Source organism: Rattus norvegicus, chromosome 1, assembly GCF_036323735.1.
Source record: "Rattus norvegicus strain BN/NHsdMcwi chromosome 1, GRCr8, whole genome shotgun sequence".
Lineage (NCBI taxonomy): Eukaryota > Metazoa > Chordata > Mammalia > Rodentia > Muridae > Rattus > Rattus norvegicus.
Genome location: NC_086019.1, coordinates 203328524 through 203353444, shown reverse-complemented (window position 1 = coordinate 203353444; position 24921 = coordinate 203328524). Strand labels below are relative to the sequence as shown.

General features: G+C 51.8%; 1 protein-coding gene across 3 annotated transcripts in view; it reads left to right on the top strand.

The window, feature by feature from the left end:
• Stk32c (serine/threonine kinase 32C) overlaps positions 1-23120 on the top strand; it is an 81001-nt gene extending 57881 nt beyond the window's left edge. For all 3 annotated transcript variants that reach the window (NM_001108922.1, XM_039085359.2, XM_063269674.1), the window contains exons 3-12: positions 7599-7750; positions 10332-10505; positions 11376-11413; positions 11501-11590; positions 12009-12112; positions 12684-12800; positions 13983-14108; positions 14200-14331; positions 21490-21557; positions 22415-23120. In NM_001108922.1, the coding sequence (NP_001102392.1) occupies positions 7599-7750; positions 10332-10505; positions 11376-11413; positions 11501-11590; positions 12009-12112; positions 12684-12800; positions 13983-14108; positions 14200-14331; positions 21490-21557; positions 22415-22559 (1146 nt within the window). In that variant the 3' untranslated portion in view covers positions 22560-23120. The remainder of the gene's footprint in view (positions 1-7598; positions 7751-10331; positions 10506-11375; positions 11414-11500; positions 11591-12008; positions 12113-12683; positions 12801-13982; positions 14109-14199; positions 14332-21489; positions 21558-22414) is intronic.
• The last annotated feature ends 1801 nt before the right edge of the window (positions 23121-24921 follow it).

The following is a 24921-nucleotide window of genomic DNA, read 5'->3' as shown; positions in this document are numbered from 1 at the left end:
CTGAAGAAGAGGGGAGAAAGGGGGAAAGAGCCAAGCACCAGCATTCATCCTGCTTCTTGATCCTACGGAATATGGGTGTTCCTGCCATAGGTGTCTGCTACCGTGGCCTCTGTCATTCCTTCCCGCCATAATGAATTGTGCCTTATTAGTCTGTGAGCTCAAACAAACCTTTCAGCCCTTGAGCTGCTTCTGTCAGGTGTCCGTTACAGTGATGAGCAGCGACTGACACCATGACACCCAAAGCTTCCTTAGTTCCACAGCTGCTGCCCAGGGAGCAGCGCTGAGAGCTAAAAACCAAGTCTTTGTCACACCTGCTCCTCTCTTCTTTGCTTGTGTCCCCCTCCTTAGCACATGGAGCTGTGGTACCTCCTCAAGGACAAGCATTCCCCTGAAGTAAGTCTCTGAAGGACAGAGGTTAGAGGAGACAGTAAGGGAGAGCCAGAAACAGACATAGAGGTGAGGGCGATGGTCTAGATTAAAGTACATTATCTCACTAGGGAACTGCAGGGGCTGGTCCAGGAAGAGGCCCAGGACGGGATTTGAGGAGCACCAATCTCTTCAAGATCACAACCTCTTGAGAGAAGCTGGAGACTCTCGTGGTCTCTGCTGCTCGGTCAGGGAAACCTGTGAGTTGTCTGAGCATCCTTCTCTGTTCTATCTATCTCTCGTCCTGCTGTGCTTCTATGTGAGCTGCCTGGTTCTCTGTTCAGGAACACTGTTCTTATCGCTCATTACCCAGCAACCCTCTCCTAAGGTCAACTCTCTGGCAGACACATACACCTCCAGAACCCATCCTGTTTTTTTTTTTTGTTTTGTTTTGTTTTTTTTTTTTTTTTTTTTTTTTTGTGCTGCTGGCACTGACAGCAACAGAGTCCTGGGGAAGGCAGGCTCTTTCCCTGGTGCACTGTGGTCCAGGCTCGCCTTCCCTGGGCTCTGCCACTCGCAGGAGGTGTGCTCGTTATGGCATTCTGGGGCTTTGAGTACCTGTTGTCAGCTCTTTGCGTTCTGGGGAACAAAAAAATGACTTGGAAAGAAAAAGAGCTTGTGGCGAATCACTTAAGTCTGCAAGATGTGTAAACAGCATTCAATTAGAATGGCACTTACACCGCCATTAGCTTATTCCAGGCTGAGCAGTGGCATTTCGAAGGGCGCCCTGCAGACCAGGAGCAGCAGGGCTCCCTCCTCTGAGACCTGATCCCACTTCCTCTTTGTCTGGTGTAAGTGGATTACTGAGGAAGTGGCCCAGAAAGCCCAGACCAATTTCCTTTGGGGAAACAGTTCACTGGGGCATGCAACAAAGGTTTAGTCGTGAGAGGCCCTGGGTCTCCTTTCACCTTTCGAAATATTGTTCTGTCAGACCTGCCACACTTGCAGTCCCTCTACACTGGGGCAGCACAAAACTCCTCCTTGCAGCCTTTCTGAAGGGGCTGGCATTGGAGGCCAGCAGAGCCAGACTTTTCCAGCTGGTCTGTTCCTCAGCTTCGGCCCTAGTAGCTGTGAGTGTCTCCATAGTCCAGAGCTCTTGGGCCAGCCCCACTCAGCAGTGACATGGCCAAGCCAGCCTGGGTGGGAAGACAGCTAAGGTTAAGATAACTAAGGAGAAGAAGGACTATGGGCCAGATTAGGAGAGAGAAAAGAGAGAGAAGACGTCAGGTGAGGGTGCAGTACAGGGTTAGGCCAAGGTCTTGGCTCCCCAGGGAGCCTGTGTACACATGATAGATATGCTCAGGGTGGGCATGCTATTTGACTTCTTGGGACAGCAACAAAGTCCTACCACATGCCAACCCAAGCAGACACTGCTTGTACTCTTTAAAGACTGAGATCTGATGTGGAGACAGGACTGGCTTTTCCTGCAGGCAAGAGAGAAAGGCATTTTGAGGCTCCTGGACTCTGGCTGCTGGAGGCTGCTGCAGTCTCCATGATCTTTGGCAGTTGTTGGCTTGTGGCCATCTGCCACCATGGTCTTTACATTCATCTTACTTCACGTGACCTTGTTCCTTATTCCTGCTTTTATTTGTTTTTCCTATCTTCTGTGAGGACATCTGCCATTGGTCATGTCCTCAGAGACCCTCACCATAGCTGGGCTAACGTTAGACTTAGGAATCGAGAGCGCAACGATTCAGGAAACCCACATCTGCCTGCTGCTCTCTTTGTTTCTTCGTGACTCTGTAGCTAGTAGCAGCTCCCAGTGGCTCATTGTAGTGGGAAAATTATAGAGTCTCCTTGGCAATGGCTGTGGGGTTTCTGCACTGCGTTAGGGAAGGTCCCCCCCCCCCAGCAGGGATCCTGAAGACAGGGCCTGTGGTGTGTGTGGGTGTGTGTAAGTGACCTCAGGAGGGCGGGAAATTACACAGGCAGCTTTTATAGGGAGGGAGGCACAAAAGGGACAGAATCACCCAGGGATCTGCACCTGCTAGGCCAAGATTGCCCCCCGCCCCCAAAGGGAGCCTTCCTTGGGTCGTTTCCCAGTCTGCTCACTTCTGCATCAGAAGTAATTGGCCTTCTCTGCCTCCTGCTTGAAGGTATATTTGCAAGAGAAGACCCCCAGCCCATGCTCTGACTGGTCAGGGCTGTGACCAACAGGCCCCTAATTCTGCTCACTGGGAGCAGAATAAAGTGTCAGTCAGAGAAAGGCCTGGATTCAGGACCAGGTAGGATGAGTGGCCTGCTGGGGCTGACACTTATTTTCATTCTGAAAATTTCAATAGGCTTTCAAAATAATAATTTGAAGAAGGATTGCTGCTAGCCCAGGGAGAAAAATATCTGCGGCTGAACACTTGGCCGTCACTGCTTACCCTGTTGTTCCCCGCTTTGGCCTGCCAACCTCCTGCTGGTTTAGTCTTGGAGAAGATATGGCCTCTTCCTACCTTCAGGATTCCTCTGTTCACCCTTGACGTCTCAGCAGCCCCCCACTCCTGCTCTTCCTGTCACATTCGTGGGATAGGGCAAAGTGATCTGCGTCGTCCACTCACTGGAGCAGATCACTTAGGGACCGGTGGTGAGTGACTGGGTCATGTTCTCCAGCACCCATTGCCCTCCAGCCCCAATCCACATAAGCTCTCCCTCACAGGCCATCAGAAGGGCTTTCTGGCAGCCTATACTAGATGGACTGCAGCTGCCCTGTCTCCTGTATGCACCCTACACCATAACCCTGGAAAACTAGAGAAAGAGAGGGAAGTGTGAGTCTCAGAGAGGGAATTCCAGGGACACCTTAGACCCAGGCAGGTGCCTCCAAGGGCTACATGCTAATCGTTATAGTTTCCTCAGTGATCACAGAACACCCCCCGACAAAGCTTTTCAGAATGGCTCAGGCTGGGTTCCAGCTGCACAAGAAGGTGGCAGGGTGCATATGACACCTAAAAATGTCTTGGTGCAGAAGCTTTGGGGGCAGCTGTGAGGGCGCCTGAGGCAGGGAGGGACACACCCTTCTGTTTCTTTACTGCAAGTGTAGCATTGATCTGCAGCCAGTCCTGTGACCAGAAAGCTGGGGCCGGAAGACCTGGGCCAGAGGACCATATCTAAGGCTGGCTGCAGGACAAGGGGTCCAGCCTGGCTAAACAGTCTTTATAGAAAACCCTGAAAAGCATCTCTCCCCACACTGCGGAGGACTGAAGTGACAAATAAGCACCCAGCCCTTGCATCTGTGCCTGAAGGCCATGCCTCCTGCAGGGACTGCTGTCACCAGCAGAAAAACAGAAGACAGGAGGGTGAGGTTCCTGGGTTTCCTTGGTGGTTGCTGGTGCCCTGAGGGTCTGAGTCACAATCTTCTTTTAAAGACAACCTAAACCAGGGATGTTATAAGCCCCTCTACAGGTGCTGTCCCCAAAGTGGGATTTCCTGCTGCCCAGGAGATAGCGAGTGCTACTGGCTTGAGGCATGTGCCCAGGGGAGGGACCCCATGATAGCCCAGAGCCTCTGGACAGAGCTGAGCTCAAGGAGGACTGCGGAGCAGTGGAAGTCAGGGCCACTACTTGGGCAGTGTGCAAGACAGCTAGCTGTCTAAGTGGTCTGACCAAAAGCTACTGGCATCACATAGCTACTGACCTGTAAAAAAGCAAGCAGGTCAGGTAGGAGGATTAAATAGGAGCATACAAGTGCGGTCTACACAGGTCTCTCATTCTGGTCTCAGGTTCTGAGTAAGGATATTGTATTGCTTCCCTTTCAGTTTAGGGAAGGAATTTCAGCTCTTGCTCCTAGGAGACAGGATGGTCAGCTATCGGCTTATGCCGGTTCATGCCACAAGTACCTTTAATTCGAAACAGTCAGGGGGCCAGTATGGCATAGTTTTAACTCCCTCGCTAACCTTGCTGTCCTTGTGCTCAGTCACAACTCTATGCTTAACTTGTGGGAGAGCTGTGGGCAGGGCTATTGAATGGGAGGGTGTTGTACAATAGACAACCATGGCTGACTTGGCCTGAGCCCCAGTCCTAGACTGAGCTGCAATGTCCAGAGGCTACCCTATCTCAGCCTATAAATTCATTCTGGGAACATCTATTGGTCCTTCTCTGCAGTTGCACAGTTAAAATCATGGAGTGGAATTGGTGTCAAAGTCCATCCAGGTTCAGAATGCCCAGGAGAGCCAAGTAGTCTGAGAGCCACGCAGTTTTGCAGGGATCGTGGTGACCTGTGCACAGACCTGGCTGGGCTCGTGCCAGTGCTGGCTTTGGGGACGGGCAGACTCTGAGAAGTGGTCAGATGCTAGTAAAGGGTTGTGGCGGTGTTCATTCCGGGGTTTTCTGTTGTCCTGAACCGTGGCCAGGAGCCTTTGAGTCAGTTCTACCTGTTGCCCATGACCCCCGCCTGCAGCTTACCTCCAGGACATTTCTATCTCCAGTGAGAGGGCAGCTGGATCCTTCTCTGCAGGGGAGAGGGTGGAGAAGGACCCAGCAGTGCTTGGCTGAGAGCATTTGCAGAGTGTGCCGAAGCAGACGATCTGGCTTTGAGTGTGGCTGTCCTTGTTCACACACATTTGCATAGTTGCCCGGTAGCCGAGCTTTTCGCCCTTTTTGTCAGCTTGATTTCTGGGTGACTGACTTAGTTTGACAGTTCATGGAACACCTACAGGGACACAGAAAGGCAGGTTAATCTTGGCTGTCTGAAGCCCTCTTGGGAGACTCTGGGTTTGTGTTATTATATCCCGGGAGGTCAGCAAGGGAATCCTATGGCTTCTTGGAAAAATATTTTTGATATTGCTCTCTCTCTCTCTCTCTCTCTCTCTCTCTCTCTCTCTCTCTCTCTCTCCTTCCTGATTTTCCTCCTCCCTCCCTCTTTCTTTCCCCCTCTCTGCCTGTCTTTTCCCTTTCCCCTTCCCCCCTTTTTTCTTGTGTTTTAGTCTTGTGTAGCCCAGGCAAGCCTTGGACTTACTATGTAGCCAAGGATGACCGTAAACGTCTGCCCTTCATCTTCCCAGTGCCAGGATAGCAGGGATACACCACCACACCCAGTATTGTGCAGTGCTAGGGGCTGCCCAGGGCTTTGTGCATGCTGCACAGTTGCTCTATTGACTGAGCAACAGCCCCACGTGGCTTTTTTTTTCAATGAAAAGAAAGATTCGAGAAGGTTCTTTGCCCCAACCCACCCTCAGACACAAGACCCGTTCTCTGAATGTTCCATATGGGCCCTGCAATCCCACACATGCTCCTACAGGTCTGCCCCTCAAAGGGCAGCACAGTGCTGAGACTGGGGAATAGCACTGTGGTCTTTGGAGGCAGGAGCTGGTGCATCTTCCTGGGGCATCAGATCTAGCAGAAGAAATTTCCGGGGGAGTTTTGCAAGGATCTTTATGACCTGCATGGGGACTTGGCTGTTTTTGTGCTACTGGTGGCTTCCTGCTGAGGTATATGGACTCCTGGAGGCACTCAGATGTCCTCTCCATACTCTGTTGTCATCATGTCTCAGGCTCAGCTCCCTTGGGCTTACAACATCTGTGGGCAAGGTGCTATGTGTTCAGTGTTGCCTTGGAAACTGCAGCTGTGGATACAGAGGTTGTGTCTCTGGATGATGGGGGATCCATAGGCGGACTCAGAACCGAGAAGCTGCTCGGTCACTTCCTCTACAGACCCTGAAAACCAGAGTGCCAGACAGGGCTAACGTCACTGCTGCAGAGCGGGGTCCACAGAAGCACCACCAGCTGTCACCAGAACTGCACAGTAGTGTGACAGAAACCATAGCCAAGAAGTGTCTGTGCGGCTTCTCCATCCCAGCTGCCTTCATCCCCACGGCTCACTTCTGCCTTCTGTGCACACTGTGTGTGTCACGCCATTGTTTATACTGCACAGCTTAGTGTGCTTGCCTGGAGTTCCAAACTTGTCACATGCCATTAAAAGTCCTCTCAGTGGCTTTTCAGTGGTTGTGTGGCAGTCATTAAGCTTACCGGGCTGTGCCAAGAGGCTGCAGGGTGCAGGGTTAGAAGTCAGCTTGCTTTATGGAGTCCTAGAGACCTTGTGTGCGTTCCCAGGAAAGGGAATGTGGATTCCTTCAGGGTGGATCCAGAGATTTGGTCTGAGGCCAGTGCCACTGAGGTATATGGCAAGCTCCAGGCTTTCTGGTGACACCTGGGAGTCTCACCCACTTTGCCAGCCAGAATCATTCAGAACAATGACCAGTGTTCCACGAAGACCTGGAGACCATACTCTGTGGAAACCCTCAGCAATGGCTCTGGTTATGTGAATCTTGGCACTGGGCACGGGTACTGGTTCTGCACCAGCTCTTTGTGTCTTAACTTCCTGTTGCCTTTGGGGAATCTTTTGCCCTTGGTTTTGATTGGCATTTCATGGCCACAAGGGATATCGGCTGCTTTTCTCCTCTCCTCATTCTTCCCATCATGCTACTCTCTGCTAAGCGATGCCAGTGTTGGTAGTTGGCCATGACAGTACAGCGCTCAGAAAGTTCTGTGCCTTCAGGATTCTCCAGGGACCTGCTATCATGGGCAGTCCTTGCTTGGTGGAAACGGAAATCCTGTGGTGGATAGAGGCTTCCTGGATGCACAGCCTCGTGCTAAGAGAATTCTCTCCTCCATTCCTGTAATATTTATCTTGAAACATGTTGACTTGATGGTGTCTGAAATCAATGGCGACACACGCCCAGATGGGTTTGTGAGGGCATTTCTAGGAAGCAGTGGACAGGAAGTGGGGCCAAGCCAGACCCTCAGTTCCTGGCTCAGTGAGCTTTTTCCTCCAGCAAGGCTTTCTCCATCTGCTAAAGTTTCTGCAGACTTCCAGAACAGTGCCACCAGCTGGAGGTTAGGTGCTTAAACACATGAACCTGCGGAGGGAGCATTTCACACTGAAACCCCACAGCAGTCCCCAACATACCTCAAAGCCATATGCTGACCACCCCTGAGAAGGAGGTGTTGAAGCTTGGTGAGTTGAGACAGCTTGTATAGGTCATGGCTGGTAAGGACCTCACCACCACGTGCCAGCCCATCGCGAAGCTAGGAGTCTTGTCTGGGTGCACTGTGACTGGACTCTGTCAGCCTATGGAAGGTGCCTGTTCACAGCCTTGTCCTGTTGCTGGCTAGGAACCCTGGTTCTATCAGGGCAGAGGGAGCTGAAGAGTTCCGTTTCTGGCATTCTGCTGAATGGTCCTTGGCCCTCCAGGTGTGCATCGTGCAGAAGCGGGACACAGAGAAGATGTACGCCATGAAGTACATGAACAAGCAGCAATGCATCGAGCGTGATGAGGTCCGGAATGTCTTCCGGGAGCTGGAGATCCTGCAGGAGATCGAGCATGTCTTCCTGGTGAACCTCTGGTGAGTGATGACCCTTGCAGCGGGATTTACCCTCTGGAGTGGGACAAGGGGCCCAACTGTTCTTTGGCTCTGATACTTCCGGGATACTCCCCACGTGCTAGTCCTCCCTGCCCCTCTCCCCGTCGATTTAGCTTCTGTGTTCAGGACCTGGAGGGACCAGAGGTCCATGGTCTGCCGGGATTCGTGTATACTCTTCCCAGGGCCTGCTGGGAGCCCAGTGTTTAGCACTAAGTCATACTGCCAAGTGTAGGGTGGACCTTCAGGTTCCTGCCGGACACCTAAGAATCTTGGGCTGCTGGAATGTTGGTTCCTTCCTCTGCTCTCCTCTGCAGGACCGCTCCCAACAGCGGACTTCTCTCTCAATGCATGGACATTCATTCCCTGGCCCAGGGGTTCTCCTTGACTGCTTGCTATAGTGGGCTCTGTTCTCTGCTTCACTCCTTGACAGGCATGATTGACAAAGGCTCTGTGGACCACAGAGTTTCCAACAGCAGGGACCTCTGTCAAAGTAGCCTCTAGAAGACGTTGGGGCCCCTCCCCTGTAGGTGACCCTGTGCCCATTACAGAGCATCAGGGAGAAGCAGCTGACTGCTGTTTGGGGTAGTGGAAAGCAAATGCGTTTTGTTTGACAGTGAACCTAAGATCTGCTTAGAGCAGAGGACCCCACCCCCCCTGCCTCAGCTGCAACCTGCTGTTTTGTTTTTTGCTACAATAAATCAAGAAACTGCAAAGTGGACAGTGGCCACTTCCCAGAGGCTACATAGCATGGCCCCAGAATGACTTCCTTCCTACTTAGAAGTTCCAGCATGCTTGTGGCTGGCTATTTCTAGGCAGGCTGAGGAGTGATAGCGTTTTTGTGGCACACATTCCATCTTGTTTTAGCATGCTGGACAACATCCTAAAGTGGGGAGAAGCTCTAACCTGCCCATGTCAGGAGGTCAGGCCTGGGTACAGGGATAGGGTCAGGGGAAAGGAGGGAAGTTTGCTGTGAGGTGGGAACAGTGTTGGCTTTTCCCAAGTGAGGCTTCTTGGGAAAAAAAGAGACCAGGAATTTTATCTTTGGGGCCTCAGCAACCCAGCGTCCCAGACTTTCTAAAAGACAGTGATGTCTAATGGTCAGGTGCATGGATTCTGGGTGGAGTCTCCAACCTTGCTGTAAAACACACACACACACACACACACACACACACACACACACACACACACACACACAGGTGCTGCTGTGATATGGGCCACAAGCAGACTCTCTTTCCTTCCCTCCTGCAGCCACACTCCCCTTCCACACTCCAGCCTTCTAGATGTCACCTGCCATCTAGGACTGTGTGCACTGGGGCCACCACAGCATCCCGAGTCTCTTTGCCTCTTTTTCCTGACCCCTTCCTCAGAATCCTGCCTGTGCCAGCTTTTCCAGGCTCCTTCTACTGAGGTTAAGAGTAATTCATGGAGGGCAGGGGATAGGACATCACAAGAGAGTGATGCAAAAAAAAAATTACAGAGTGGAAGGAAGTCCTTAAGCTTTGTTCTGCTACTGTTGCCATTGTTTTAAGTATCATCAACATCAATGTTGCCACTACCACCACCAGCATCTTTGTTACTGTCATCACCAACACCACCACCATCACTATCATCACCACCACTCTCACTATCATCACCACCACCACCATCACTAGCCATCATCACCATCACTATCATCATCACCATCACTATCATCATCACCATTACTATCATCACCACTACTGTCACTATCATCACCACCATCATCACTACCATCATCACCACCACCATCACTAGCCATCATCACCATCACTATCATCATCACCATCACTATCATCATCACCATTACTATCATCACCACTACTGTCACTATCATCACCACCATCATCACTACCATCATCACCACCACCATCACTAACCATCATCACCACCATCATCACCACCATCATCACTATCATCATCACCACCATCACTATTATCACCACCACTGTCACTATCATCACCACAACTATCACTATCATTACCACCACTATCACCATCATCACCAGCACTATCACTATCATCACCAGCTCCACCACTATCGCCAGCATCACCATCAGCATCACCAGCACTACCATGACTGTTGCTATCAGCATCACCACCACCATCATTATAGCCACCACCACCACCACCATCATCACCATGGTGCCTGGTCATTAAACACAGTTCCTCACCCAGATCCGTATTAAGCCCAGGCACTGTCTCACATTCTTCTCTTACAAACCATTCTTGTTTATCCTCATAGAAGAAGCCAGGGAAGCCTGGGCCGGCTCAGGAATGTGCAGTTTCCATTCTCCTCTTGTCACTTATGGACATCTCTGCTCTGCAGCCAAAGCACCCTCATGGACATGGTTGTTCTGTTTTCCCTAGGGTCTTCGTGCAGCTCTGATCAGGGTGAGGTCACTGCCTCAGGCAGGATGGTGATTGGACTGGAAGGAGGGAGGACCAGGCATGGCAGGAGCCATTGCTCAGGCTCATGTCAATTCATATGCCAAGCCATTCATATGCCAAGCCATTCATATGCCAGGTCTTCCCCTGGTACCCACAGGTATTCATTCCAAGATGAGGAGGACATGTTCATGGTGGTAGACCTGCTTCTGGGTGGAGACCTGCGTTACCACCTACAGCAGAACGTCCAGTTCTCAGAGGACACAGTGAGGCTGTACATCTGCGAGATGGCCCTGGCCCTGGACTACCTGCGTAGCCAGCACATCATCCACAGGTGCGTGAACACCGGTGGGCTGAGGCATCTGCCTGGGCTGAATGGTTGGTGATACCCTTGGATCACTTAAGCAGGTATTCCTGTTCAGCAAAGCCTGATCTGGATCCTCACCCCACTTTTCCAGAAGGACTTGTTCACAGAGGTGGACCCTGTCCCAACTACCCAGTGTGAGGATGGACACAGGGGACTTAGCCCTCACAGGTGTACCACGGTGCCTGGCCACACCCAGTGGCTCTCATTTGACCTCACCATGGGACTTCACACTGATTGTGGTGTTTGTAGAAAGCAGATGGAATTGGGAAATGTCTAATTAGCAAGCAGGTAGAATCAGGAAGCAGAAATTCATCTGAGATCCTGCAGCCTCGGTGCAAACTGAGGTGTGTTATAAGATAAACCTGATTTCTGCCTCTCCGTCTTGGGATTCCATTGTCTGGCCAGGACTCAGGTATGTGATGGTTATTGAGTGCTAGGTGTTGTATCTTGAAGTCAAGGTGGAGAGGCCTGAAGCCAACTGTGGGCAAAGTGTATACCAGGGCTCTGGTGAGGGCATCATTGGTGAGGTCTTCTGCAGTTCTCAGAGGCCTCCAGCTGCAGGTGTCTTTGTGCGGTCCTAGATGTCCTCTGGCCACCAAGACTCTGAAGATGGATTGCTGGTGGCTCCCTTGCAGCTGGCTTCTGGGTGGCCCTGGTGCCCTCTGAATAGTGTGGAGTACTACTGCTCCATGACACCAGGTTCTATGTTACGATCTGTTCTAAATACTAAGCCAAGCCTTCCAGGCCTCTGCCGCTGATGGGGCATCTGTCAGAGATGTCAGGGCATGAATGACATGGGTCTGAGCTCATCTTCTTGTCACCTTCTGTCCTCTCTAGAGATGTCAAGCCTGACAACATTCTCCTGGATGAACAAGGTGAGTCCCCAGAGATCTGGGACACAGAAAGGAGTATGGGTGCATCCACCCAGGACCTGGAAAGCCATGTCTGCCCTCCCTTCACAGGGCACGCACACCTGACCGATTTCAACATTGCCACCATTATAAAGGATGGGGAGAGGGCGACGGCTTTAGCTGGGACCAAACCGTACATGGGTAAGCCGAGGGCCTCAGGTGACACCTGACCATGCAGAGCCATGCCCCTGCCTAGTCCTTACTCCCGTCAGATAAAGTCTCGCAGGACTGACAGCCAATGTTTTTGTTTATGAACAATCAGATACGTGCAGACAAACCTGAGGGTGTACACGAGGGTCATGGGATGGAGAAGTGAGGTAGCACCCTCTCTCCCTGCAGACTCTTTAGAGCAAAGGACCTGGGGTTGGACCAGATGGCCATGCAGTGTTTTATCTGCTATGGGCTAGCCTAGAAGGGGGCTGCTCCCTGCAGGTGGGACAGTGCAGAATCATGGTGGATAGAGCTCTCTTTTAGATCTGGTGCAGACTTGCCTGAGGGTTGCGGGGTTGTCAGGCCCTTTAGCCAGACAGCTCAGCTCTTTCTTTTCTTTGTTGGGAAGCTCCAGAGATCTTCCACTCTTTCGTCAATGGCGGGACTGGCTACTCCTTCGAGGTGGACTGGTGGTCGGTGGGGGTGATGGCGTATGAACTGCTACGAGGATGGGTACGGAGCCTTGTAACCCCAAGCCAGCCACTTCCTTGCCCCAGACTGGCTGAGAGTCATGAATGGAGGAGGATACCCATCCCCGTACAACCTCAGAGGACTCGGGCTTTTAAGCAGATTATGATAGATGCTTGAGTCGGCAAGTCTCCTCGGGCGGCTGGTGGTGGACAGGATGTGTCCAGCAGGTTCTTGGGAGGGACTTGCTTCTTTTTTCTAGGGGCAGAGGCAGTGATCTGTTTAGGCCTCATACTGCCCTCTGTATCTTCTCTTGGGGTACCCTCCCCCGTTCCATGAAGCCCGAGACCTGATAAAGACAGCACCTCCTGCCTCCTGTCCTTTCGGACTGACCCACTGAGGCCTCAGATCTTGGTGGTGGTAGGGAGGGCAATACCCTTGAGAGATGAGCTTCAGTCCAGGTGAGAGCGCTACCTCCTGGGCCCTGGGTCAGGTGGCTGCTGTTCTCAGAGCCCCGCCTGCACCTGGGACTGAAGCTGGGCTCCTAGGGTGTTTGCACTTGTGTCTGGGTGCAGTTTTGGGGAGGGCTTCTGGTGCAGTGCATTCCTGCCCACAGAGGCCCTACGATATCCACTCGAGCAATGCTGTGGAGTCCCTCGTTCAGCTGTTCAGCACTGTGAGTGTCCAGTACGTGCCCACCTGGTCCAAGGGGATGGTGGCCCTGCTGCGGAAGGTGAGCCCCTTCTCTTCCCCCACAGTACCCACCCCTTCTGCCACTTTTTCAGGAGCTCAGGGAGACACCCCATCTTTCCACGGGCTCAGACCCTTTCACTAGCACAGCCATAACCTTTCCTGGCAACTCCTCTGAGACCCTGTCTACCTCAGAGAAAAGGAATCAGCTACCAACATGTAGGTTGTTCTTAGCAGCAGGATATCCATGTGCTTCTCATAGCCAGTCTGGTTGGGCCCTCATGGTGAGCTAAATATTAGCACATCCCAGTCTGTAATCCTCTCAGGAATCAGTGTGTCAGGACGTGGCCGTCACCCACTTCACATAATGCTCAGACCCAGGCAAAGAATTTAGGCTCCAAGCCTTCTGCATCACACGTGTAAGGGGGAGAAGGGTACCAGGCTGTCCCAAGCTCAAGTTATGATCTCGTCTCCTTTGCCCCTGTCCACACCTCAAAAGGTGCACAGGGCCTGGATTACTACTCCCAGGGAGCAAAGAAAGAAAAAGCAAGCCCCCACCTTCCACCTGTACCTCCAACAGCCAAGCTCTGTCTTTAGCTGCTGGTAGGAGGATGGAGGATCCCAGCCATCAGGGATACAGGGACACTGTATGTCCAGGGACTGGACTAGGGGCCGTTTTTCACATGAAGAGCTGTTCCCTACTATGATGATTGAAATATTGGAAGGGGTGGATCCACAGAGCAGAGCCTATAGCTGGGACAGGTGTGAAGAAAGTGTCATTATACACAAGACCTGACCAGGAGGCACCTGGCCCGTGACCTGATGTCCTGATGCAGTGATGCAGTATGGGTATGATGGTTTCTGGACCCTGGAGGTTCTACATGGTAACAGAAGAGGCTTTGCAGTAGTTACTTGGGCCTACATACTATTATGGGAGAACCTTAGCCAGGCCATCACTGCCACCTGCTGGCCAATCTTGGCAGGACATCCCTGCAGCTCCTCTGTTGTCCTTGGATATGGGGCACTGGGATCAAAGAGTCCTTCGTGCCATATCCCTGGATACGGCCCTATGATGTGAGGAAAGGTGGCCACCTTTCCTCACAAGCCACTTTTGATCCTGAGGTGCCAAGCCTCGACCTGTGGATGCCTTCAAGGGTTGCTCCAACCTGGGACAGATAGCCATTCTTCTGTGGGGTTCTATTTGAGAGGGGGGTCTCCTTTTCAGCTCCTCACTGTGAACCCTGAGCACCGGTTCTCCAGTCTCCAAGACATGCAAACAGCCCCATCGCTGGCCCACGTGCTGTGGGATGAACTGAGTGAAAAGAAGGTGGAACCAGGCTTTGTGCCTAATGTAAGCTACGTGCGCCCAGACAGATGACTCAGGCTGTAAGGGTGGTGGTGCGGGACCCACAGGCTGGGCTCAGTACCCTGTCTCTCCACAGAAAGGCCGCCTGCACTGTGACCCCACCTTTGAGCTGGAGGAGATGATCCTGGAGTCAAGGCCTCTGCACAAGAAGAAAAAGCGGCTGGCCAAGAATAAGTCTCGGGACAGCAGCAGAGACAGCTCCCAGTCGGTGAGTGCTGGACTAGGGGTTCAGGTCCTCACCACCCCTGTATGTAGCATGCAGGATCTCTTCACAGCACTCTGCATGGCCTCTGGGCAAAGTATACACTCTACACTCAAACAAGAGCCTTCCTAAAGTCCCAAGGGGTCTATGACCTTCTCTCTACCTTTCCCAGCTTTCCTTGTCACCCTACCCCCAGCCTGTCTACATAGCTGCCCTTGGCTGTTTGCTCCTCCTGGCCAGCAATCACCTGGAGAACTAGCTGTGGCAAGAGCAGGCACTGAGAGTGAAAAGCCCCCGATGCTATGCCCGGGGCATTAGTGCTCCCTGACTTGTGCCCTACTACAGCGGTGCTCAAGTGTGCCATGTCCAACATTGAAGTGGCAATCTGCTCTCTGGAAGCCCAGGAAGGAAGCTATTCCCTGCCTCTCTGATTTTAGGGGTAGCTGTCAGTTTTGAGTATCCCATGTAAAGTCATATTCACTAGTCCTAGGGTTTAAGTTCTGAACATATGTGAGGGTGGGAGAGTCGCCGTTCAGTTCCTAATACCAGGGTATACAGATGATGTGCATAGGAGTGCATAGGAGAGCAACTATGTGTCAAGCGGTGGGGATCAGTGGTCTGTGTTTGCTTCACTTTGGGCCTGTCTGAGCCTGACACTGTGGAGTATAACTTCCCAGATCCGATGGGTTCTTTGTTGTTCCAAAGAGGGTGTGGGATCCAGGGCTAGGGTCATCCCCTGGTGTCTTGATTTTTCAGGCCTAGGTGGTGGGGCTCCTGTCCTCTTGTCTCTCTTTCCTCCAACTGCCCCTGGTGCCTGTGAGTTGGTGTTCAACCTGACAGCTCCTGGGCCAGGTTCCAAGAGTAGTGATTGTGGAGATTCTTTCTGGGGCATCTAGAACGAGGGCTTTGGGGAATAGAAACTGGCTTTGTGTGGGAGTGGGTGCCTTGTGTGAGAATCCAGACGTGGAGGGTTTACAGGCTAACTGCCATGCTGACTTCTGGAGGTTGTGAACGGGAACCAGCTCAGGTCGACACCTGCACTGGGAGGAACTCAGCTCCATCCTGCAGCAGTTGGTGGGAGCTTCCGTTGGAGGGTGGGAGGTATTCTGAACACTGGCTAGCACTGAGAAAACATCCAATGTTCTTATGGAGAATTGAGAAGCTGGAGACTGAGGAACTTTAATGAACACCTTTGTTTTCTTACATTTGTATAACATACAGCGCACACACACACACACACACAGGCACGAAGTGCATCATTGTTGGCTTCCAGCACACCCGCTACCACAAACAACCTAAGTGGAGAGCTTTCCCATGGCCCCTTCTCATGAGCTGCTCTTCTCCAGCCTCCCGCTGCAGGCTCTGTCTCTGCTCTGACATTTCACCTGTCAGAATGTGTGGTTCTGCAAGCTTCTTGCACTTGGCACAATGCTCAAAGTCTTGGCTGTCCTGTCCCAAAGACCAGCACCTCCCTTCTTCTGATCGTGAAAGCATCCCCTTCTATTTAGTGTTTTATTCATGAATGCATCACATTTCACTCAGCCATTTGTCACCGGGCTGGAATTTGGGCCACTTCTGCTTTTGAGTCATTGTAACTCTACTGTGAATGAATGTCCCTGGCTATGTCCTCTTGTTTTTCCTTGGGAGGGACATCTGGCTTATGCAACACCTCTATGCCTCAGGTTGTATGGCGTGCTCCACGGCTGTGTCATTTTATACTCCCACAGGCCACGTAGGATGGTTCTAAACCTTCACATCAGTACCTGTTCTTGTTACCGTTCAGTTTGCATCTTAAATTGTAATCTCGACACTGAGTCTGAAACAGTGAGGTTTTCGTTTGTTTGTTTGTTTTTGCTTTTTGTCGTTGTTGTTTTGGTTTGGTGTGATGTTTTATTTCTTTGCATGTTTTGTTGGGTCTTTAATTTGTTTTTGAGACAGGATTTCATATAGCCCACATCAGTCTTGAACCCACTTTATAGGCAAGAATGACCTTGAATTTCTGCTCTCCGCCTTTACCACCCAAATGCTAGGCTTAGGGTGTCTGTTCCACCATGCCCCACAATGCCCTGTGAGTGCTGGGTGCTCTGCCAACTGAGCCACAGCCCCAGTTACCACAGCTGTTTTGTATTTGCAGTTCAGTGACTAAGGAAGACCTCTTGTACGTATTACACACTTCTTATTGGAGAACTGCCACTTTTGGTCATTTTAAAACTGGATTATCTTTTGCAGTCTGCTGTGCCCATATCTGTCTTTAGCTGATGAGTTTGGGCCACTGACAATGGCAGGGTCAGATTCCTATCTACTGTGTTCGAAACCAGTCCACTTACCATGTGCTTTCTTCCCTCTCCAGCTTTGCCTCCTCGGGTTTTTCATCGAGTGCTTTAGATGCTTTTCCCCATCTCCTCCCTTAGCTCACCAATTGCTCATCTTTCTTCTCCCCATCTCCTCCCTTAGCTCACCAATTGCTCATCTCTCTACAGTTCTTTTAGGAGGGCTGGCAAGATGGCTGAGTGGGTAAAGGTGCTGGCTGCCAAGCCCAAGAACCTGAGTTCGATTCCTGAAACCCACAGGGTGAAGAAAACCACATTCCAACAGTTGTCCTCGGACAACAGTTGTCCATATGCTCACCACGATGCATGTGTTTCCTCGTGCATACACATGGATCAATGTAAAAATGTTTCCAGTGGCTGTAGATCTCTTCCCCAGTACAGTGGATTTCCCACTGGACAGTGGGTTCCACTTCTCGTGTTTCTCTAGCTGCTCTTCTAGACTGGAGTGGGAAACTTTCTGGGTTCTCTAGCAATACGTGTTGGGCTCCTGGAATGAAGCCAACAAAGGAACGGGGCCCTGTGTGTGGCACCCCAGGAATTCAGCCTTTGGGTGCTCCATCGAGGGCTCCTGCAGCTCTTGATCCACTGGCCATTTCTTCTGGGATTCTGTTGCCTCTGTTGCCTTCTGTGGATTTGGAGGCCCTGTGGCCCCCTGTTTTCAGCTCTGACCAGTCCATGATCCCCAGTGTAGCAGCTTTTTCTCTGGTTGAAAGGATGGGAGCCATTCATAGAGCAGAGCCCCACACAGAGATCTTTGTGAGTTATTTCTTTACACGTTGGGTGCAAGTGCTTGTCAGATGTGTGACTGTCACGTGCCTGCCTTTTTTGGCAGACTGTCTTGTCTTTGTGGGCGTGCCGTCGTCTACAGCTGGAGTCTTTTGATAGAACTGCTGGGAGCATTGGTTGCTTGTGTTTGTCCTGTTGGGGAGAATCGTGAGGATTTTGCCTCTGTGCTTTGTAGCTCCAGGGATTGTACTTAGGTCCACTTTGAGATAGTTCTTGTGTGTGGTGTCAGGGGAGGGTCCACCTTCATTCTTCTGCATGTGGATCTCTGATGTTTGCAGGAATGTGTTGAGAAGGCTATGCTTCCCGCACCGAACGTCTTGGCACCATTTTCACAAATCAATTTGACCATAAATAGCAGGGTTTATTTATGGATTAGTTCCTGCCCCATTGATCTGTCCTTGTCTAGCACACGCTGTCTTGGTCACTGTCACTTTGAAGTAGTGCTGTAACCAGGAATTGGGGCTCTTCCCATTTTGTTCTTTTCTTTCAAAAATTATTGCCCCGTCCTAGGTCTATTGCATTTCTAGTGAATTCCGAGCAGTTTAGGAATGGTACCTGCGCTCCCTAACACATCTGCCTGCAATAGAGTTAGGGGCTGGACCTGGTCTCCGTTTCCCAGGAGCTTTATTAACACCGGTGACATCTGCAGTCTGGTGCTGAGTCTGAGCATTTATTTGGGCTCAGATGACAACTTCTGGACCAGAGGGTCCATGGACAAATGAGCCACCAAGGAAGGACGGCCAAGAGCAATCATTGAGGGGTGGAGCCTCATCCTGAGCCGGCAAGGTGCAGACTGTGCTGCAGAGGTGACCGGCTCCAAAGAAGCCAAGCTTTCATGCTCCTGCACCTGACTCAGTAATGACACCGTTTTTAGTGTCCCCTTATGATCTGGCAAGCGCTCCAACAGCCTGCAGTAAATGACTGGAGAAGAGCTGAATCTGGGCGTTCAACATTCAAAGGTCCAGTAGACCCAAACAGGAGGACATCATACGGGTCCCCCTGAGGAAAGTGCTTGCAGAGGAGAGTCTGTGGGAAGGAGGCTCATAGGACACTCAGAGTCCATAGTAGTCTATCTACTCAGAGCCACTTTTCCTAGATGCTTCTGCAGCGGCTCCTCAGGCTGCTGGGGACTTGCCTTCTAGGAATGTGTCGAGGTTAGTGGATAGATCACAGCCCCTTGTGGTGCTGCTCACAAGCTCAGGGCCAGTGTGGCTCCTCCCCACCCTCACAACACACCTCTGCCAATTTCAGCATTTTGTTGGATGAATCCTGTCTCGAGCCATGATTCAAACCCTCATCCCCGAGGGGGCTAAGCTTATGACCACCTTTACTTCTCAGACTAAAATTTTGTATCTGTCTGCTTACCATCAGAATGAGGCCAGAGAGTACACAGAGAAACACAGCCTAGCCTCTTCTTGGTGATTGAGGTCCAGTCCTCTGCTGGAATGGAGGCCGCTTTCAGGGTGGCCAGAGGTGGGGCAACATGCTGGGGTGTGATAGCTCCTGCAAAGAAGAGAGCTGCAGAGACCTGGAGGCTTAGTACTAGTTAGTACTAAGTACTAAGTACTAGTTAGTCTGTACCTGCTGTAGACACAAGAACAGGAGACACTCAAGGGGGGACGGAGCCAGCAAAAAGGATCATGCAATCATGATCACATGCATGCACCACGAATTAACACACACACTCTCTCTCTCTCTCTCTGTTTCTCTCTCTCTCTCTCTCTCTCACACACACACACGCTCTCTCTCTCTCTCTCTCTCTCTCTCTCTCTCTCTCTCTGTGTGTGTGTGTGTGTTAGTTCATGTTCCTATCCTTGACATGGTGTCAAGATGGGTTCTGGAGGGCTTCCTACAGGAGTTGGGAAAATCAGTTGCCTTTCAAAGGTGAAGAAACAGGCCAGGGTCTGTGTCACTTTCCCAGTAGGAAGAGGTGTGAGGTATTCTCATTCTCAACCTTGGGAAGGCTGATCCCAGAAGACCTTGCTTGTTGTGGAACGACTTTTGAGCAGAGTGGGGAGTTTATGAGACACCATAATGGGAAGACAGAGGTGAAGACAGGACACTTCTGACTGTGGCTCTTTTTCATCACTCCAGCCTGGGGGCCATGCTTCTCGGTGACGCTGTAGTCTGGTTGGTGTAGGGGTGGGGTACAAATCTTGTTTATTATAGCCTCTGCTTTTTAATGTGTATGTTCTTGGGAGGGGCACACATGTGTGCACATACATGGTCACATACAGACAGAATGCCCTGTGCCCTCTTCACCCTCTTGATTTACTGAGTCATGATCTCTTGATAAGCCCGGAGCTCCGTGATGCAGCCCAGTCTAGCCAGTCGGCCTGCCCTGCTCCCTTGCCTCTACCTCCGGAGCATGGGGTTTACAGGTGGGCTCCCATGCCTACCTGCCTTTCTATGTGGATGCTAAGAATCAGAATTCTAGTGCTCATGTTTGCATGGCAAGTTTTTTACCCACTAAGCCCAAGCCCCCTGCAGCAGCTGTTTTAAAAACAGCTTTAGTTTGAGTCATTGGCCTGAAAGCTATAGACATGTACGGTGTACAAACTTGTGTTATTACAAGAAAAAAATTATAAATTATCGCCAAAGCCAAGCCAAGTAATGTACCCATTATCTCCACATCATTATTGTACGCGGGAGGGGGAAGACTGAAACGCAGAATCTATACATTGAGCAATCTCCCGTATACAACGCAGTGCTGTTAACTGCTCTTACCATGCTACGCACTCAGGCTCGAAAATGTGCTGGTCTGTAAATTTTCCCTTTACTCTTAAACCTACATCTGCTCCCCCTTCCCTCTCCCATCCGTAACAATTGCTACCCACAGGAAAGCAGCACTGACAGATGCCACAAGCCTTACCTGGGTCTTGCCTTCAGCATCCAGGGAAAGGGTGGGTCTGTGGCCACTAGGCCCTGTGAGAGGGGCTTGGGTGTTAGTTCAGTAGACTTCTAAGCACCGAGTACACCCTTCGTGGAGACAGCTGCAGGCACCTGGTCCCCATAGCATTCATTTGCTGTGAACTAGCTCTTAGGGGACTTAGCCCCTCCCAAGTGATGGATTGTAGGGCTGATATTGGCTCTGGAAAGCAAGAAAGTAACTGTGTCCCCTCCCCTAGGCAGCTGATAACCTTTCCTATCTAACCCTGATTTCACTGACCACCCAGAGACCCAGGCCCTGCTGGATATTATCACAGGCCCCTATTCCAGAACCAGTGCTCTCTCACCATGGACACAAGGGGTTGAGTTCCAGCGGTAGCTCCCATCCCAGTATCCCCAGCTCGTGGCTCACCAGTGTGTGGGAGGAGAACATGGCCATCGTGTGGGTACTTCAGCATTGAATCTGCAGCCTGCCTGTGCATGTGCTTTCTCTTCTCATCACCCTTCTAAGAATAATCTGGAATCTTCCCTTGAACTCCATAACAAGGTCTCCCAAAGCTGTGGTGTTTTGAAACCCAGCCCCAGGGCTCACACCAGGAAACTGATTCCAAGTGTGTGTGTGGAGTGGGGGGGGGGTCTTTTGCAGACTCCTCTCTTTAGCCTCATGTTCTGACTTACAGTCTGTCCACAGCCCCAAACCCCACTCCCAGGCTGTTGTCCTGGTCTTACTGATGTGCATTAGCTGAGCCCTGAAGCTCCCAAGAGGGCCCATCAGCTCTGAGCCTGGCCATGCTGCTGGGAGACACAACTAAGGTTCTGAGGGAAATGGGTAAGTGGAAGCAGCTACTGAGGGAGCGATGTGCCTTCAGAGTTACTACCAGATCCTCCAGGAAGAGACATGGACCAGGGGGCCACACACAGGCTCACTGAGAACAAGAGAGTTAAGGTAGCTGTCTTTCCTGGTCTTTCCCATGTCATGATCTCCTCCCCTCCCTGGTCTTTAGTGAGTCTGCTCTCAGCTGTTGGAGATGGACTTCTGAGGAGCAGAGCTCCTTGGGAACCAGGAGTTTCCCTCTCAGAGCTCAGGAATGGGTGGTTGGTATTTGGGGACTTCCCCCAGTGTCCAGCACAACCCACTGGATGGTCTTTCTGTCCACAGGAGAATGACTACCTGCAAGACTGCCTGGATGCCATCCAGCAAGACTTTGTGATTTTTAACAGAGAAAAGTGAGTATATAAGAGACTGAAGAGGGAATCAGGGGCCACATAGCATGAATGTCCCAGCAGCCATATGGCTTGTGAGGCCTTGCCCATGCTCTCTGGGAAGGACAAGCAGCAGATGTAGAAGGTAGAGTTGAATGGCCTCATCTTAGGCCCCGGAAGGGGCTCCTTGGGATCTAAGGTGGACTTAGATCCAGGGGTTGGAATCTCAAGGACACACTTGGCTCAGGCCAGAACTAATCACCTCCTGACTGCCTCTGAGGTCATGCCTGCCACTCAGTCACTCACCCAGAAAAGCGTTCCTTAGTGTCTAGTACAAGTGGGACAGAAAGGGTACTGGTGGCTGAAAGGGTAAGGGGCCTAAGGAAAGGGTCAATCCTCCCCCTGCCTCGGAAGCAGGGAGGTGTTCCCAGGGGCAATGGATTGGTACTAGGCTGGAGAGGACACTGGCCCCATCCTGTGGTTAGAGCACAGGACGAATTGTGGACATGGCCACGCTCTTTAAAAAGCTGTTCCAACGCTACCCACTGAAACAGGCTCTGGACTAGAACTCCCTCCGCTGCTTCTGCATGAACTGAGATGCAGAGCCTGTGGCTCCTGGCCTCATAGCTCTGTGGCCAGCAGTAGAGGGGCTGAGCCTCCCATGCCTCTAATGTTCTCAGCATCCATGTCTGCTTTCTGGCTTCCTGCGTTCCCAGCATACTGGTCCTAAAACAGGGCTTCCAACAAGTGATATTCTTGGCATCCCATATCACACCCCGGTGTGTCCTAGCACGTCATATAGTCTACATCAGCGGGTCTGGGGCTGCGAGTGATCTACACAGATCTTGTGTGCGTGTGTTGTCCTCCCTTCCCTGCTCTAGGTTGAAGAGGAGCCAGGAACTCATGAGCGAGCCCCTTCCAGGCCCCGAGACTTCAGATATGACAGATTCCACTGCAGACAGTGAGGCAGAGCCCACAGCCCTGCCCATGTGTGGCTCCATCTGCCCCTCATCTGGGAGCAGCTAGGCCATCTGGACTGTGTCCGAGGGCAGTTCTCTCTCAGGCTGCTTTGAAGACTCAGGACGGCCAGAAGGAGGCAGCAGTGGGGCAAAGGCCTGACCGCCCAGCCTGCCCGTGAGGCTGTCAGTATGGTGAAGGTGCTGGGAGCCATGGGTGCCCGTTGGGCAAGGAGGGCCCTTGGTACCTAGACCGTGGCTACTTGCAACATAGAGGGAGTCATGCAGCCACCATGCTGGCTGGCCCCTCTGACTGTAGGCTGGCAGATTACAGGTGGCCAGAGTGGAACAGTGGAGCAGGAGCCCTGGGCTTTCTGGACCCTTTTGAAATGGCTGTACATAGCCTTGTGGCTGGTCTTTGCTGTGGCCTAGCCAGAATATCTTTGAGCTCACTGCTCAAGGCTGTGGGCATGGGAACAGGCCTTTCTGATTCGGATATGCTACTAAGGGTGAGGGTTGGGGGAGGGAGCGGGTGGGACGGCAAAGAATGTTTTCTAGTGACACACTGCTCTGGCAATTTCTGCAACTTGTGTATAGTTTTCACCTCTGAGAATTACAGTCTAAGAACTGCTGTGTTGCGTGCTCTGTGTGTTTGTTATATGCCTGTGGAGGGATGGCATCCAGTGTCTGCAGTCTTCCATGGGAAGGGTCTATTGGCAGCTGGGTAACAGTGGCATTGTGGTGGCTATCCCAGCATTTATAGAGACTAGAACTGGACTGCAATTTCAAGATCCAAACAAAGTGAACGTTGCCAAAAGCCAAGAAGCCTCAGACTAGCACCCAGACAGCAAGGCTCTTACAGGACTGGCTGGGGGAGCACAGTCAAAGAATATGATATCTGCCCTTCACGTCCCAGGGTTCTGTAGTCAGAGGGGCAACTCATCTGAGGATAAATTCTGCCCCTGTAGCCCAGGGCTCCACAGGCGTATGTGGGTTCACTTGGGAGAGCCCACGTCACATTCTGTGCCCTCCCAAGATCGAAGCCATCCTGATTAATCTTACAGAGTATCTGGGTCTGGGTCTGTGGTTCCAGTCAACCCAAGTGAATACTGCCCTCCTGCCTGGCCATGCTATGGAGTCACCAAGGACCAAAGTGACCACAGTATCCTAAGAGCTAGCTGTGCTGAGCTCAGAGCCGAAGCCCCAGGACAGAGCAGGCAGCTCCAACCCTTGCCTGCCTCCAGCCCACCCTCAGTGGGATTGACTAACCACAGGACTCCCAGTGATGCCCACACCTAAGGCATTCAGCAGGGTACACCAAGGCACTGCCACGCCCTGAACCCCGTCAGGTAGCCATGTTCTGAGCGAAATCCTAGCCAGGTTAGGTGTACCTTGGGGGATAATTCTGGGGTTTGGTATAAATGTGCAATGGGTGACTGAGATGAGAGTGCACGCTCCCTCTTTGATTCTGACAGGGATGTAATTACATCCTCGGTCCCTTCAACACCCCTCTCCTTGCTGGGGAAAGTAGAAAGACACTGCCATAGAGCACAGCAGCCAGCCGAAGCCCAGGATTCAAGCCTAAAGCCTTGCTGGATATGATGGTGTACACCTTTAACACCAGCACCGGAAGGCAGGCGGATCTCTGAGTTCGAGGCCATCCAGGTCAGTCAAGGCTCCATCGGAAGACTGTGTCTCCAAAACAAAATGAAATCCAGTCTGAAGCTTACTGACTGTATATATGTGGCCCAGAGGAAGATCTCCCTTCCCCTCTGCCCCCCGAAAAGGTGGCAGGGCTGCCAGGTTAGGCCTTCAGCAAAGTTGCTGCTAGGACCAAAGAAACAGTGAAGGTCCTGGATGCTGACAGTGCATTGGTTTCCATGGAAATGCTCCTGCTGCTGAGAATAGATGTTGGGAGAAGGGACAGGCAGTTTGGGGATCCCTTGCCTGGGATAAAGAACTAAGACCACTGCCATGAGACTTAAGGCCAGCAGACTAGCCTGGGATTTCTACCCTCAGGAAGGCACTCATAGGAACAGCTGAGCTGCCTTCCTTCCAGGGCTGGGCCCTGGCTATGAGGGGATGCGCTGGTCTCCTGGGCTGCCCTCCATAGCACACCACACCACACCTGCAGGGCATGCCTCACAGTCTTCCATTTACTAGTTCACTCGGGCTGGGGTGGTTTGAGCCTGGGCGGTCAGAGCCGAGCATCCTCCTACTGACCATCTGGCTATGAGACACAGCCAAAAGCCCTACGAGGAAGAGCCCTCTCCACCATTCAGGTCCAGCCATGCCCATGGCCCAGAGCAAGTAGAGACCACACTGCTAGACAGCAGGCAGCTGGGCAGAGGCGGTGGTAGTGGCAGGGGCTCATTGGTCCCTGTGCAAATACTTGTGAGGGAGGGCGGTCCGGCTGGCAGCACACAGGCAGC